General features: G+C 42.0%; 1 protein-coding gene across 3 annotated transcripts in view; it reads right to left on the bottom strand.

The window, feature by feature from the left end:
• LOC119401391 (kinesin-like protein KIF16B) overlaps positions 1 to 14,810 on the bottom strand; it is a 61,640-nt gene that overhangs the window by 31,357 nt on the left and 15,473 nt on the right. For all 3 annotated transcript variants that reach the window (XM_037668146.2, XM_037668147.2, XM_037668145.2), the window contains 17 exons: positions 14,137 to 14,206; positions 13,965 to 14,037; positions 13,521 to 13,588; positions 13,318 to 13,418; positions 12,087 to 12,203; positions 10,310 to 10,407; positions 9,300 to 9,374; positions 9,161 to 9,205; positions 9,015 to 9,074; positions 8,263 to 8,385; positions 8,122 to 8,173; positions 6,923 to 7,060; positions 5,098 to 5,186; positions 4,298 to 4,383; positions 3,413 to 3,457; positions 2,393 to 2,570; positions 432 to 524 (listed from right to left, as the gene is read on the bottom strand). In XM_037668146.2, the coding sequence (XP_037524074.1) occupies positions 432 to 524; positions 2,393 to 2,570; positions 3,413 to 3,457; positions 4,298 to 4,383; positions 5,098 to 5,186; positions 6,923 to 7,060; positions 8,122 to 8,173; positions 8,263 to 8,385; positions 9,015 to 9,074; positions 9,161 to 9,205; positions 9,300 to 9,374; positions 10,310 to 10,407; positions 12,087 to 12,203; positions 13,318 to 13,418; positions 13,521 to 13,588; positions 13,965 to 14,037; positions 14,137 to 14,206 (1,511 nt within the window). The remainder of the gene's footprint in view (positions 1 to 431; positions 525 to 2,392; positions 2,571 to 3,412; positions 3,458 to 4,297; positions 4,384 to 5,097; positions 5,187 to 6,922; positions 7,061 to 8,121; positions 8,174 to 8,262; positions 8,386 to 9,014; positions 9,075 to 9,160; positions 9,206 to 9,299; positions 9,375 to 10,309; positions 10,408 to 12,086; positions 12,204 to 13,317; positions 13,419 to 13,520; positions 13,589 to 13,964; positions 14,038 to 14,136; positions 14,207 to 14,810) is intronic.

A 14,810-nucleotide genomic window follows, 5' to 3' on the forward strand; every position in this document is an offset into this window, starting at 1 on the left:
ACGAAGAAATACTTGGTTCGCGTGCGGTTGGAAACTAAAGATAACATAAAATGCAAAATATATGTATTGAAAGACAATTCTCAGCCACTTTTCTTTTTCTATTTTTAAAAAAATTGGCAGAAATTTTGGTCATCTAGCGCAAAAAAGAAAAAAAAAAGTGCATTTAACTGGTTGCGCCACCGTTGGAATAGGACTGGAAATCTTTGGAAGCTCATGTGATGACAAAGAGTGGCACCACTGCGTTTCTGTATCAAGGATTTGTCAATTTTTGTCTCCACTGGTACAACGAACATCGGATATATAACGAACTAATTTACTGTGCCGATGCTCGTTCATTATAACGAGACTCGATTGTAATGCTGAAACAGGAGTAAAAAAATTATTTGTGAGCAAATGCTGATATTCTTAATATGGCAAATGAAATGTCTTACTTGCTCTTCACTAGCTTGCTTCTCCAGATGTCTCCGCAATTCCTCCGTTACTTTTTCAAGCTTTGTTTGCTCTTCCTCAGCTTTTCTGTGGGCCTGAAATTGAGGAGAGAGAAGTTGCAGTTTACTAAAAACAGCTCAGGAAATTTAGAAAATCATGCTATTTTAGTTCTCGCAGAACGAAAGTACAAACAGCCATACTTATTCTCTTAGGCAATCATTAAAACAGTTTACCACAATGGCTAATTTTTTAATGGGATCTCTTACAACAATATGGTTATAACTCAAAAACATGTGTACAAGATGGAGTGAGAAATCTAATTTAATGAAAGCTGTGACAATAAAATGTCTACTGCCAGAGGAATAAGCAAGAAATCAGCAATCACCCATTAGGATCTGTGATTGTCAAGGCCCCTTGACAGATTTAGTCAACAAGCTAGTTAGGTTAGTTTGTACCCATTGTAAGACACTGAATGCTGTGTATAATAACGACCATGTGCTTCTTCTAAACACATGTCAGTAGTCCAAAAGGACAGGACCGCCTTGAAAAGGACAGGACCACATTACACTAATCTTGCTACAAGAAAAAGTACACCTGCAAGTTACATGGGAAAGTAGAGAAGGTTTTGATCATTTTACATGTGCACCACCATTTCTCACAGATGTGTAGCACCTAGTCGCCTGACTGGGGTAGTCAGGTTCTTTCCTAGTCAAGCCAGTCTATGGGGTGCTGAAGCACCTATAGGCTTCTTTTTTGATGCCAGCAAGCTTTGCGAATTAATGCATATTTTTCTTGTCTGTGCTTCCACAGGACATGTGTGTTAAGACAAAGGGTGCATCCAGAATAGGTGCCCATTCCTACGAAGATAAGTGTGAAGTGGTATGGAAACACGAGGCTTATAGTACTGCACAATCACCAAGCACACAAGAACTTTTGATCGCAATCAGGCTCGATCTGGATGAAGATTATCGCAATCTGGCTACCAGATCGCGATTAGGCGGACGTCTGTGCCAAACTCTGATCCAGATTGGATTGCACCATATATCAGTGACCTTAGACAGGAAAGTCACTGAGTATCGCTAATTGTTTTTTTTCCTAGCCACATCTTTTCTTTTGTACCACTTCAGCGTTCATCTGCACAGGAAGGTCACACCAACTAGACCAGCAATTCACAATCCGCCTTTTTCACAGTGCCCCCATACATGCGCTCTTCCCTAGTGGCAAAGTCGCGAAACGTCTCATCATTTCAGAGGCTTTGCTTCTGGCAATACCGGTTGTCCTGGCCCCTACCAAACCCTTATCAAAACGGCAGAGGGCAGCAGAGCAAAATGAAAGAGGTGGATTCTAATACCAATGTAACATGGGCACTTTTGATTATGATCAGGCCAAATCCGGATCGGACTTCTTGATCGCAATCAACAATGGTCACTGCTGCACAGTCCAAACTGGTCCGGGTCAAGTTTGGTGAGGACGTCAGCCAAAGCACGAAACTCTTGATACCTATCGAGCTTGATCACAATTAACTGTGACTGTGTAGCAGCACCTTATCCTAATTGAGCCTAATCTGAATTGGGCCCAATTGCAATTAAATGTGACTGTGCAGCGGCACCTGATCTGGATTGAGTGAAACCTGGATTGCCCCTGATCACAATTAAAATGTGACTATACAGCAACACCTGATCCCAATTGAGACTGATCAGGATTGGCCCTGATTACAATTAAAATGTGACTATACAGCAACACCTGATCCCAATTGAGACTGATCAGGATTGGCCCTGATTACAATTAAATGTGACCGTGAAGCAGCACCTGATCTGGATTGAGTGAAATCCGGATTGGCCCTGATCGCAATAAAATGTGGCTGTGTAGCAGCACCTGATCCTAATTGAGCCTAATCTGGATTGGCCCTGATTGCGATCATAAGTGCCCATGTGACAACGTTGTAAGGTGGGGCGGTCATTACCTCGTCGGCCATCCTCTTCAGCTCCTCAGTCTTCTCCTGCAGTTGCCTGAGCTCCTCGCGCTTCTGAGACAGCTGCGCCTCCACAGCCTCCTGCTCCTTGCTCAATGGAGCAACAATGCTGCTGTTGTTGTTGCGCTCATCGTGGTTGCCGGACTGCTTCTCCAGCAGCTTGCGCATGCTGTTGTCAAGCATGCAAGGCAACAGATGTAAAAGTGTTGACACGCCGTGCAATGCAGTCGAAAACTGAGCGAAGAGGAGAGGAGATTCTCCTGACAGCCTTACTGTGAAAAGTCTTTCAAAGGTCACAAAGTATGCCGGACTCAACACAAAGAAATGTTGTTTGCACCCATTCCTAGAACTTCTTATGATGAACAATCTTTGTCTTAAACCACACCTTTAATACTCAACTAATTAAGTCATCAAGATCTCTCTTCTAACTCAGACTATCTGATTAAAAGCTTCTTCCGCACTATTTATTTGAAAGATTAGCAGAAGCGACCAAGTTTTTTTTTCTTTTTCCTTACTGAACTCAGCTCTTCATGTGCTTGCTGTTTCATGTTCATGCAAATTTTATTTTTGTGCACTTGTCACTTTGCTTATGTATTACTCGATACTCAGTAATACTATTCATTTACTTATATTTTCATGTGACGGGCCACCATCTTGCTATATTGCTAACTTATCTAAATACGCCGGTGCCTTTGCATTTCACCTACATCGAAATGTGCACATTGTGGCCGGGAATGGAACCCACGTCCTCAGGGTTAACATCCGTACACTTTAGCCACTATGCTACGAAGATGCATTCTCTTTTTCATACTGCTTATAAGACCAGTTAAGTCAAAAATATGAATTGTCACCAACTATTCCAGTCATCTATGAAACCCAAGCGTGTCTTTTGCTTGCTGCTGTCATTCCCCATCCAATGTATTTCATTTCTTATGCAGTGCAAGAACACATAATTAATATTCCGAAGTTCTGTAGGACAGAAAAAATTTTTGGAAGCAAATTCAAGCTCACCTCAAGTCCATAATCTTTTCACTTCCATCTTCATGAGCCTCAAACCTACACAGGAGAATGAATAATTAAGCATAATAAGTTCAATGTTAGAATGTATGAACATTTCCGTGCTCGTTTAACGAGAAATAGCAACACTGTTTGGAGAGATATATTAGCCTACAGAACGAATGGGGAGATCGGGGGTGCAGAAATTTCGTGTGAACACTTTCGGGGCACAGCCACTTTTCAACAGTTTTTTGTGATACTAGGCGTCAAATACGCTATCACACAAGGCTGACAGCATTCCTGGTCCAGCTTTTTTTCCTGGTCAAGTTTGGCACCTTCACACTTCACCAGGAAAACTATCATCCATATAGTTCGACTCATCTATAGTGCAGCCATGAAAAATCCCACGAAAGTGATTGAGAGCCTGAAAGTAATTGCTCGATAATGCTACTCCAGAACAATTTATCGGGCGAAATATTGCCTCGAAAGCGAAGCAACATCTGCAAAGTAGGCAGATCTTCAGGACTAATACTGGTCCTCTTTCCCGCACAGGCTCACGTACCAGCCTTTGTAACAAACATTTTTGCTCATCAACTTAAACGACAATTATAGTAGTGAGTGTAGTGAGCAACTGGTGAATTATATAAAACTGCTGGTTGCTTTTGGCACACTTCATATTTCAGAGCTCTGTAGAGGGACTAGTGTGAATGCGAAAATGTACTGAAATCATTGCTGCAGTCGCAAGGCAATGACAGCTGCAGAAATTTGTTGCAAGGTGTATTCAAAAACATTTTGTTGGAAAAAAAAAATTATAAGTAAGACACATTCCAGGCCTTTCATGCAAAGTTTTGAAAGAACCCTCAAAAAGAATTACAAATACAAGGAAGTATGATCACGCACCCATTTCCACAGATGCTCTCCGTGGACTTCGACATGTCACCTGCCGATCGGCTCAGAAAAGACAAGTGGGAAAGGTTCATAAGCGACTGGAAAAAAAAATGCAAATCACTGAGTTAACGACAATGTTTCTTCTCTGTAGACTGCATCAAAACAGGCATGACATGGCAAGGAATAGCAGCGCTTCCAAAGTGAAGTGGCGACTAACCAGCAATCAATATGTGTTTATCAATAAGCAATGCTACAAATGATGATTAGTTGAAGAATACAGACCTATCACTTGGACTAGCATTCAATGGATGTGATAGTACAGTGATGAACTGAAATTTAAGCCATGCGCAACATAATTTGTGGATCTCAAGGGTGTATCTGTGTGGAAAGGAAAACCCATTTCCATGTTTGTCCCTCCCCTTCTCCCTCCCCCTTTGCAGTATTAACTTGGTATTACCAGCTGCATTAAAATTAATTTGACTAAAAGCCACCGACTGAAATCTTATTGATTGCAATGCGATAGTTGTTATAACTGCCCAATATATTTAAGTGCATGCTTGTCATATAATTATGGCATGCCAAGCAAGCCACAAATTATCAGGCAGTGTTGAACATTATACAGCCATAAAGAGGCTCCAAGATGTTCAGAAAGGAATGCTGACATTTTTGCATAAACATTAGGTTGTCAGGCATACGCAAAGGTTACAGGAAAAAGAAAAAGGAAAGGCACTAAGACTAATTTTTGTTACTGTTATAGCAACAAGATAAAGAATGACAGAGCAATGCTGGCAAGTGCAGGTCACATGACTTACCCTCCTTTCCTTCTCCTTTCTAAGCTTGTGCACCTCGGCAGGGTCATTGTATCGGAACACATTTGTCGTTCCTAGCAGAACGACACAGCCTGAAAAACATGCGACGTTTATTAGGCCTACAATCCTGACAACCGCTCATTCCTGTGGCACACTACACACTGTGTCCTCCACCACCCCGTCAACAGGACGCAACCTGCTTCTCCAGCGCCGATGGATGTACACACTGTGCCCTCCCCCCCTCAGTGTCCAGGGGGCACAATCCACTTCCCCCCATTATGGATGAATGTGCCTAATGCATCCCCCCCCACCCCACTGTATCCAGGGGGTGCCACCTACTTCAGTCCTGAATGGATGTACACAATGCATCCAGAGTTCTTCAACCACATGAGCTGCCAAAATTCCCATAGGCTGCGTGTATCAAAATCCAGACACGTCATTGGCAAAAACCGCAGAGGTCTGCCAGCTGTAGTGCCACCTGTGCACTAAAACTCGCAGGGTCCCTTATGCATTCACCTAAGACGACTCGAAGGCGAAAGCCATCTTCCTTTTTTTCGGAGTCGATGTATTGATCCTACCCTGCCCCGTTATGAAAGCTTCGTGCACCTAGGGTGGTTTTGCAGTGCCTCCGTGATTGGCCCACCTTTGACCGAGCTACGATGTCACGTGATGACGTCACCACATAACGTCACAATGACGTCATCACGTGATGATGATTTTTTGCATCACTCGTCCCTGACACTGCGGGATGTGAGACGCCACTGATGTGGGACGCCAATGGTCAAATTTCGCGTTTGATGAGGCATCTAAGGCTTTCGCCTTAATAAATGGCATTTTTGTGTATTGTGCTGCACAAGCCTACAAGTGATGCAGCGTTGTTGAAGCGAGCAGTGTGTTTGCATTAGCGGCTCACGTTTCACAGATGATACTGCAGCCATACAACTCTCCGACCTTCCTTGAAAGTACTTATTCTCAGTCTTGCCGCGGCAACTTGTGCAATGACAGTGAAGACTGAAGCGATCGTGGCGATGCAGTGTGTTTTCCATGAACATGCCCAGATTTCAGAACGAAGTTTCACAACTGGTATGATTGAAAAACCGTGACTGCATCTTCCACCATTACACCAAGAGGGCACAAGATCCTTCACTCATCATAGATGGATATACACACAGCACCTACAATGCTGTCCATAGGGCACCACCTATTTCCTCTGTCACAGAAGGATGTCCTCTCAGATAAAAAGCTAATGTGCATGCATACATAACGATAACATCGCCACAACACAGATAATTCAGGCAGTAAGAATGACGCACAAGGCCTATCGCATGACACGCATCATTACCACTAACCTCTACAAAGCTGACCTCTGGAAAGCTTATGTAATTAATGAAATACCTTGATGCATGCTACATGAACAGTAATTCATAAAGCTAAACAGCAGTCCTGTTATATAGATAGAAGAGTGACCACAACAGTTTTAAACATCTTGCTTGAAACAGCCTTACCGTCATTACACAGACAAAGGCCAGAGCATGCTACTTTGCCACTATCATGATTGCATTGATTTAATTTTTCATACAGTGCTTTTTAAGTATACTGCATTTAACTAATTTTTTATGCAATTTTTTGCACTAGTGTTCTATGTTTCATCTCTGGCCTGGATAACCTCTTTTTATTGTCATTAACCTGAGCTGGCACACTAAAGCCATAGAGCATCTGTGGCAGAAAACTCCATTGATTGCTATCATCAGCTATAAAGAATAACCATACAAAAACGTTTTGCATTGAGGAAAAAAAGAAAAAGCTGTCAGAATGTGTTTTTACAAACCTTGGGTGAGCCTGGTTGGCTTGTCCACAGGCATTGTGTTGATGCAGCACTCTGAGTTCTGGTTCGGGTAGAGTGTGGCACCACCATCAACCAGCTCTATGGAGCAATGCTCGTCTTGGATTCCAGCACCAGACAGGACTGTGGCATGACCAAAAGGACAGAGCGATCAAGATTCGAGATCATGAATGACCCCGATCTTAGGCTGAATCGAGATCAAACATGAAGTACTTGCAGTAACTGGCGACAAAGTTAAGAAAAAGGGTTCCACAAATGTTGTTCCAGCGAAAACAAAAACTGAAGTCGCCGATTAAGAAGAAGCCAGCAGACCTATGCCTCAAATAATTTGTCTCAAACTCAGCCTTGTGGGACCATCTATGAATTTAATACTCCAGTGAAGCTTCAGGCTACACTATACAGCTGAGTGCAAAAGCAAAGCAAAAATTGGGGGACGCCTAAGCTTCGCCTTTAAGAGTTGAACGCGATAGCGATATTCTGTTCCTAGTGCGGAGTTCGAACACTACGAGTGTTTAACAGAATGCGCGCACTAAGGTGTGTGCCTTATGTAATGGGTAGCATGCTTTAAACCAGGAGCAATTATGCGCGAGAAACTTTTTCGAAGTTGCGATGCCCTAAGGGAATACGCGCAGTAATGTGTGTGCCTTTTGTAATGGGTGGCTCTCTTTAAACCACGAAGTCGTTATGATACTGACATGGTGTGACGCCCGATGGCAATGTACGCTTGTACCACGCAATATTACTGCGATATTACATCTCGTACTGTGACACCCGTATACAGGACGCGTATTTTTGGGAAGCATGAAAGTTACTTTCAGTGCAGCTCCAAGCAGAGGCGTGGCTGTGTGGTAGAGCACCTGCTTGCCACGCAGACGGCCTGGGTTCGATTCTCACTCGGGCCCAACATTTTTATTATTTATTTTATTTGCAGCTGTTTCCATTTTTCGCTCACGGACAAGATGATGATTTTTCGCTCACAACCAACGGCCCCGACGCCGACGGCGGAATTTCTGCGATACGAGCTCTTTAACGCTATCGCGTTAATATTTAACAAGCGTCTGAACTAGACAGCTAAAATAATGTACAATTCCTTTAGAGTGCTGCCACCAGCACAAAAAAACAAAACATGGTAAAGCTCTTGACCCCATAAAGCGTATGAATTTACTAAAAACAACAGTTCTCACCAATATCTTGCTTGGTGTTCGCATTCTCAGTGCCAATGAAGGTCTTTCCATCCTGTAGAAACACAAGATGACACGTCATTTACTTAGAACTGCTCCGCTGTGTTACATAAAGTTCACAAACTTATTATGTGGCGCCCGCACCTTCAAGTGGTATAGCACAACCCCCGTGCTCAGAATGTCATCTCCCAGGCCAATCAGGTGGGGCCGCTCGGAGTCGAGGACGACACCTTGGCCGGACATCCGCAGGCCCAGGGTCTTTTGCTCCTATAAAAGAAGCGTATTATATTCAGTTTCACAAGACACCAAAGTTCACAGTGTCCCTTGTGCATTAGCCTAACACGACTAGAAGGCGAAAGCCATCTTTTTCTCCTCTGTCGATGTATGACCCTCCCCTGCCCCTCTCCAAAATATTTCTGCCCCTAATGTGGTTTTGCAGTGCCTCCAGGATTGGGGGCATTGCAAGCTTCCCGCACCTCACTTGATTTTGCAATGCTTCTGCGATCAGCCCACCTTTGACCAAGCGATGATGTCATGGGATGATGTCATCATGTGACATGTCGTGTGACATGTTATGTGACGTTATGATGACATTATGGTGACGTTACAAATTGTGGCAATCTCTGATGCCATGACGTCATATGGTGATGTCATCACATGACGATAATTTTTTGCACCACTCATGTTGATGACACTGCAGGACGACGGTCAACACCAACGGTCAATTTTTGTGTTTGAAGAGGCATCTAAGGCTTTTGCCTTAATAAAATTGTCATGTCTAAACAACAAACACATTGCAACAGTGATGGACCCTCAAGCAAAAGCCCTACAAGTCGCCGACGGCCTAAAGTTATTGTTGTTTTGAGCCTAGAGGTACTATCATAACTGCAGCTTACCTTTAAAATTTTGTGAGTCTCCTTCCATTTCTCTGTCCATTCCTCCGTGAGGAACTTCACCTGAAAGGCGAAATGGAAACGAAAGTTGGAGAACACAACGCTTACACTATTTCTACTCCCCTAAATAAAATAGTATAAACGCTTACCCTTGCTTCATTCTCCTGGAGCTTCTCCATGACTTGTGTGCTACTCTGAAATCACAAGGACAGCCAATTTCAACAGGTTATATTCCATGCACGCACTATGTCGTGATTGTCTGATTGAGGTAGAGCATTCGACACCTACGTCATCACCTCCAACCCTTGATCGTAGCCTGGCAATCTCCTCGCGAAGTTCCTTGATGAGTTTGACATTCGGGTCCTGAGAAAAAAAAAAAGTGCGATGACAGATGCTGATGATGTCCTTTAATGTGTGTGCAACATTGAAAATAGAAATTTATCCTTACAAGAACAGCTGGGCCTCGATATGAAGAACACATACATAGTGAAGCAGACACTATATGTTTTGCACTCACACAGGGGTGCAATACTTGCATGCTCATAATGAATATCACATAAACGAAGGCACTCATGTTAAATCTGACTATTATAACCAAGTTTGACAGTAACACCTAATGCACAGCTATTGTAAGCCTACATGTTTTACATTATTCCTACATTCCTACAAATTTCTACTTGTTTTATATTACTTCACAGTAACCCCTTTGCAATATAAAATACTGTAATTTCTTGCGTATAACCTTGTGCATGTAACCCGTACCTACAACTACAAATCGTGGAAAAATAATGTTCGCTTATTGCTGTGAAGCCACCTTCCTTGCATTACCATAAGATAGTGTTGTGGAGCCTACATCTGCACAGAAATTTGTGTATAACATGCACATCAACCTTAGCCTCGAATTTTCTGTATATGTCGTGTGGGTTATATGCGAGAAATTAGAATAGGCAGGGGTACTGAAACGATGAAACTTCCTAATTGAATCAAATACGAATGTTCAAAGACACAACCTCTGCATGTCGGGTCAAATATAAAATATTTCCTGGTTTCTTATGCGACATGAAATATAAAGCTTCAATAGAGTACGACTGGTAAAAAAAAAAAGCAATATACTGTTCACCATCATACATTCATACAGCTAATAAGCTTTTGCCTCCCTCAAGACTAACAGGTGTTTTTTCCTCTTGTATCTCTGAAAAAAGTTAACACTATTCTACAACTCAAATTTTTGAGTCTAGTAGCACAAAATGTAATTTGTACTCCAAATTTACAGAAGTCTACATTAAGTGTGAACTGACCTCGTTGATAGTCGGCTTGTTGATAATATTCTTGGCACGGTTTGCATAGCGCAAGGTGCTCAGCGTCTCACCATAGTTGCATTCCGCAGGAGAGATGGCTGCATGCGACACAAATTCTCAATGAGTACCATGTTTTCACACACACACCACATGACACAAATTCTGGAACATGAAACGCAGAGAAAAGGTGTTTTGCAGCTTCGTCTACAAGGGCGTATGCAATGAAAACTTGTCAATGCACTTTCCTGCAATGGGATATATGAAAACATTTAAGTGCTTCTTTTATTTTCAATATGTAAAAAAAATATACCTGCCAGATTCTATAGTCATGATGAAACGAACAGCAGAAATGTTAAGTATACAGTAGAACCCCGCTGATACGTTTTTGAAGGGACCGTAGGAAATAAACGTAAGAGACGGGAAACGTAAGAGCCGAAAAACAGGAAAAATGGCAAAATATTTAGTGGTACAGAATTTTATTTCAATTCTTACGAGCAGCAAGAAAATTGGCGCGCTCAGCCGCGATCTAGTCGATGGATAGAAACGCGGAGCTTAGGACGGCCTTATCCACAGAAATGTAATCAACGTATGTGATTTTTTTAACACCAACAGCTGTAGGCATGAAAGAACTAAGCACATGCAATCACGACCGGCGCGGCGAGTCCGACCGCGAACCGCACGCACGACCATGCGAGCTCCAACCAGCTCGAACTCCTCCCGTTCTCCGACAAATAACGATGATGATGAGTCTACGCCAACGCGATGGCAGAAATGAGTGCCAATCTCGAAGGCCTTGCTTTCGCAAGCAATTACGTCATACACGCCATGTTTGTGCAATGCAAATCTCAGAGGCTGTGCTTTTGTCAATAGTAAATGCCAATCTCGAAGGCCTTGCTTTCGCGAGCAGTTACGTCATAGACGCCATCTTTTCAATTTGAATCTCGAAGGCCATGCTTTTGTTTGCATCAATTGAAAGATTCTGTTGCTCGCGCCTCTCATGCTGCTAATATTACGGTCAAACGAGGCCAAGCTGCGTGAAAATGCACCATGGCCGCTCTCTTTGGTAGTCACTCGGTCGGCTCCGGGCGCACTTCGCGACGTATCATACGGGAACGGTCCGACAGTTACGACGTAACAGCGGGGTTCCCAATACATTGTATCCTATGGGAGCTATGCCGGGACCGGCGGAAAACGACGTAACAGCCGGGAAAACGCAGCAGTGAGGAACGTAACAGCGGGGTTCTACTGTATAAAATAAATGTATAAACTAGAAAAGCTCTTTAGTGCAACACTTCACAAGTATCCTATATTCAACGAAGCAAAAGATGTCCCCATCATCTGGAATAGCATTTTGTCTGCCTAATTACAAATGACATTATTCATCTTTGCCTGTGCATATTCATAACTCTTGTAACCATTGTTAGGCCCATTTATAAATTAGACTAATTTTGAATGAATGAAGCTTGTGCTTGCACCGAGCATTACAGCTACCAAAAGCCAGTGGAATCGGAAATGGCCACACAATAAAGTGCTTTTCAGGGTTAGTCAAGAGATTATAATCAGTACAACACCATGCCTATTAAATTTTAACTTCCAAGAAGAGAAACATATGCTAACTTAAGCAAACAGTCATGGATTCCAGGAAAAAAATGCAAGATGGTTCAGCTCCATGTGAGTTGTTTCTGATGATCATGAGAAAGACTGGCAAATTGTTTTTTGTTTGTACACACTTTTACCTTTAAAGTATTTAGCAAGGTTTTCCTTTAGCAATACTCACTGGCAATCATGATTGTCTTGGAGTTCCCGCCCAGGCTGTCTCTCAAGAGCCATGTCAAGACAGAATCCCGGTAGGGAATGAAAACGCGCTTCCGGCTGTTACTGGTTGACAGCTCGGCTGGAAATGGAAACCCCCAAAATGCCATTAAAACAATAGAACCACCAATGTACTACATTAAGAAGTGTTTTCCAGTACAAAACTGTGATAACATTAAGACGTTGCGGGCGTACTGAAAAAAGGGGCACTTACTCCACCTGCTTCATCAATTATGAGTTGCAATTAAATCAATTAAATTAAGAGGGGAAGGGACATGATGAGCTATGTATTTAGGATGAAATTTTTTAATTATATTTATTAGTACAAACTACAGACAGACTCAAGGTGCAAGCAGGGTAGACATCAACATATAAAAACAATAAGAAACAGTAACATGTCAGAAACAAAATTGAACCAGCATGCTACAACACACAATCTAGAAAATGTCAGTCCATTGCCTCCTTTACTAGATGCCTGAAGAGTGGCTCGAGCTCCCAGTGGAACCAGCTTACCTTGAGTTCTGAACAAACGCCGCGACGTAGTGCTTGGGACCGACACTATCATCGCATCATTTGCTAAGCGTTTTTTGTAAAAAAATTCCTGAAAACACGACAATTTACTCAACTTTAACTACGCGCTAAAGAGTAAAAAATATAAAGCTGCTATAAGGGACTGCCCTATAATGAAATCACGATGCTCAAAAAACGCAAAAAAGCAAGTGTTTAAGGATGCCTGGAATGGTCGATTTATACCGAAATTTTTTTTTTCATACTTGGTTTTCCAACATTTTGTGAAGTTCAAATGGCATTCGCGTGATCAAAAAACTTTTGCCGCTCAAATTATTTTGGGAAAATACTGTAGAACTAATGCCTATATGCGTTTAATTTTATCCTATTTTTTTAGAGAAATTGATTTTTGGCGTGGAATGCCCCGTGTGTGTGTGTGTGTGTTTGTGTGTGTGTGTGTGCGCGCGCGCACGTGCGTGTGTGTGTGCGTGTGTTATTGATGCTGCTGTGTTGTGGTTCTTATGTAACGCTTCAATATCAAATATGTAATTGCACACTTATATATATATATATAAAGTGTGCAATTACATATTTGATATTGAAGCGTTACATAAAAACCGCAATACAGCAGCATCAATAACAAATACAATACTAGCTAGCTTAAAGCCTAGTACCTGAATTCTACTCACCTAGTGCTGATATAACAGTTCCAAGGGTGACTAAGGACTTGTTGATGTGGCCACCTTCCTTTAGCCGCTGGCCAGTAGCCTTGGTGGAGTCCGCTCGCTCACTGAATAATGTGAAACAAAATAATTGCATTGTTATACAAGTTAAACCCCAATAATTTTAAAAACGAAAATGCTCTAAGTGCACAACATCGAAAAATTATTACCTGCCTGCAAGGTCCACCAAGTTCACTTTGCTGACTGTTTCACTAGGGAGGTCACGAATAAATTTTGCCTAGAAAATGTTGAAAAAGCCAGTAATTATGCAGATAAAGAAACGCATGAAAATATGCCACTGTGCACTAACAATTACCTGTGCCTTAAGCATTACGATATCAAGTTTCAAAACGAAAACAGTTGTTTTGATTATTCAGAACAACTCTACTTTCACTATTCGAAACAATTCACAAAAGCAAAAGGTTGTTAACAAGATGATAAATATGCCTTCAACACCCACTAAGCAAGGTCTTTTTTCCTTCGCTACAGTTTTCTGTCACTTATAATTTTTGCTTTAAGTGCTTCGAATACTACAATGAAAACAGCTGAAGTTTCACAGTCCGTCAATGTACAAGCCATTCTGCACATAAAATAATCATACGAAAAATCCGTACCTGAGTAAAATTCAATGTAAAAATAGCGTGCGACCGGCTGCTAACATCATTCATGGCTGTGGATGCAGTCGTCCTAGTGAGAGCAAGGAAATACAAGAGCAATAAATCACACATTCAGGGACACCCAAGGTCAAGCTTAATTAAGCCTAGCGAGCCATGTCACGAAACACACCTGTGCGAATTTCCGCGTGCCATGAGCTCCTCCACATCGGAGTAGTCCATGACAAGGTGACGCGACAAGTCTGTAAAGAAGCAAACACAAAAGAAAATTCGATTAAAAGTTAACTAGAGCAGACAGCTGTCGGTATTGCGATAAGGGTGGCAAAGCTTTTTAAAGTGTTATCTACAGACAAGTATTCGGTGCAGCAGGTGGAACACTAGGAATAATTCCCAGCCCATAACAAGCTGGTTGTTGTAGCAGGAGGCCAGTACTATAATAACTGAAGTTAAACAGCAAGAATATTTTCAGATTTGTTACGCAAGAACGCTGGTATTGCACGCGATATGCCATGTGCAGCTGTGGAGTACCGGCAAAAGATTTGCCCACAGCAGTGTAATGCAGTTGCACCATTTGTAACTGCAACCTTGCATGCATTTAGCCTGTTGCTAAATGATGAGAACATGTACAGAAAAACGATATATGTTTTGTCAGCTGTGCCTTGGGTTTGTAACAACCGTAACTATCACTGCCATATTTCTTTAATTTATTAATCAGCCTTCACACCTCCTCGGTGGTTAAAGGAACAGGAAACCATATATGATTCATAAAAACTTTAAATGTTACAAATGTCACTTTTTTTTTACTATCATGTGCAACTGCATAAGTACATTTATGCTACACCATAT

Source organism: Rhipicephalus sanguineus, chromosome 8 (assembly GCF_013339695.2).
Source record: "Rhipicephalus sanguineus isolate Rsan-2018 chromosome 8, BIME_Rsan_1.4, whole genome shotgun sequence".
NCBI lineage: Eukaryota > Metazoa > Arthropoda > Arachnida > Ixodida > Ixodidae > Rhipicephalus > Rhipicephalus sanguineus.